Source organism: Suricata suricatta, chromosome 12, assembly GCF_006229205.1.
Source record: "Suricata suricatta isolate VVHF042 chromosome 12, meerkat_22Aug2017_6uvM2_HiC, whole genome shotgun sequence".
Classification (NCBI taxonomy): Eukaryota; Metazoa; Chordata; class Mammalia; order Carnivora; family Herpestidae; genus Suricata; species Suricata suricatta.
The window spans coordinates 94,304,380-94,306,312 of record NC_043711.1 but is presented as its reverse complement, the minus strand read 5'-3'; the positions used below and the strand labels follow the sequence as shown (position 1 = coordinate 94,306,312).

At 52.6% G+C, this 1,933-nt stretch overlaps 1 protein-coding gene across 1 annotated transcript in view; it reads left to right on the top strand.

The window, feature by feature from the left end:
- PREX1 (phosphatidylinositol-3,4,5-trisphosphate dependent Rac exchange factor 1) overlaps positions 1-1,933 on the top strand; it is a 169,586-nt gene that overhangs the window by 80,815 nt on the left and 86,838 nt on the right. The window contains exon 4 of the mRNA XM_029917681.1: positions 1,341-1,445. Coding sequence (XP_029773541.1) covers positions 1,341-1,445 — 105 coding nt within the window. The remainder of the gene's footprint in view (positions 1-1,340; positions 1,446-1,933) is intronic.

The window sequence follows — 1,933 nt, the reverse complement described above, 5'->3', positions numbered from 1 at the left end:
CCCCCCCCCCCGCCCAAGGTCAAGGCCCTGCAGCCCTTCCTGCCCAGTGGCTTTACCCAGGACATCCTTGTTTAGGGTTTGGCAGGTTGGGAAGCTGAGTTGTGTGAACCTCTTGGAACCAAGAATGTTCGGTGCAGACTTCCTGCTAGTCCCGGAAGTCCTGACTGATGGTTACAGACCTGGTGACCCACAGACGACCTCTAGATTGGAAAGTCCGACTTGGGGCTTAGGGGGCATTTGCAGGTCAACAGAGGGGTCCCCTTGCCTCAGATGGCCGCTGCATGTGGCAGAGACCAGGGGTCTGTTCCCCACCCACCCTGTATTCCTAAGCTTTATCTAGAGCCTTCAGGTTCATATATACAGGGCACTGCACAGAGTAGGTGTTTAAGTTCAGTTATTTAGCAAGTGTTCATTGAGGGGCCTACTGTATGCCAGGCATTGTGCCCAGGTCTGGGAATACTTCAGTGAGCAAGATGGATGTGTCACTCCCTTCAGGGAGCTGACTGCCATGCAGAAAAGACAGATAAACAAATAATCTGGATACTTCCAGATGACACCTGGATGGCTACTTTTGCTAGGGTAATCCAGCTGTCGTTTGAGGAGGTGGAATTTGAGTTGGGGAGTAGGCCTGAGGGCAGAGTGTTCTGGGTAGAGGAAATGGCAAGTGCAAAGGCCCTGAGGTAGGAATAGGCTGGCAAATTCAAGGAGTAGATAGAAAGCCAGTGACATGAGGTCAGAGAAAGGCTGGGTCATGTTATCTGGACCTTGAAATTCATAATCAAGTGTTGGATTTCATTCGTAGTGTAATTAATAGAACACCACTGAGGGGTTTTAAGCAGGGATGTGACAGTCTGACTTGTGCTTTAATACTCAGAATGGACATTTCTTGAGCACCTACTATATACCGAAACATATGCTTTAACTCCTATAACATATAATTTAATTCCTTTAACAACCCCATGAGTTAAGGACAGTTAATAATTCTACTGATGAGGAAACTGAGGCACAGAGAGGTCAGGTACCTTGTGCCCAGGTTCACACTTGGAAATGCAGAGCCGCGACTCAATCCCAGGCTGCTGGCTTGAGTCCGTGCACTTGACCCTCGGCCATGCTGCTTCCTGAAAGGCTCCTCGGGCTGCTGGGTGAAGGATCAGGGCAGGGGTGGAGGCCGCGAGGCCCGCACTGCCTGGGAGCCACCTCACCTGAAAGCCCTCCTGCTGTGTGTGGCTCGGGCTCTGGGCGAGTCCCCGACTCCAGGCCAGCCCAGCCAGCAGCACATCCCGGAGGCTCTGCTCTCCTGCCACGGGCCGTCTCCCACAGGCTCTGCCCTTGTCTTGCAGAAGGACAAGTTCTGCGTGTATGAGGAGTATTGCAGCAACCACGAGAAGGCCCTGCGGCTGCTGGTGGAGCTCAACAAGATCCCCACTGTGCGCGCCTTCCTCTTGGTGAGTTTGCTTGTCTCCCACTGTGTGCCAGCTCGCGGGTCCCTGGGCGCGAGAGAGCCTCACGTGGACCTGTGCTGCCCGGGCCGGCGGGGCACGGCAGCGGGGGCCACGCTGGGGTCACCAAACGCTTTCTGGAAAGGGCCAGATTTTTGCCTTTTTGCGCCACGCACTCTCTCTGTCACAGTGACTCAGTCCTGCCCTTGTAGCTCGAAGGCAGCCATCAATAATCTATAACGGAGCGAGCCCGGCTGTGTTCCAGGAGAGCCTTATTTACAGACCAGGCGGAGGGCTGGGGCTGGCCCTCGGGCCAAGTTTGCCAATTTCTGGTCTAAAGTAATGATGCTAATGAGAGTGGTAGCAATGGTAGTAGTAATTGTATTATTAGAATTATTTAATTAGATGTGAAAGAAAGCTCAGTTAATAGGCTTAAGCAAAAATAAATTACACACACACACACACACACACACACACACACACACACACACACA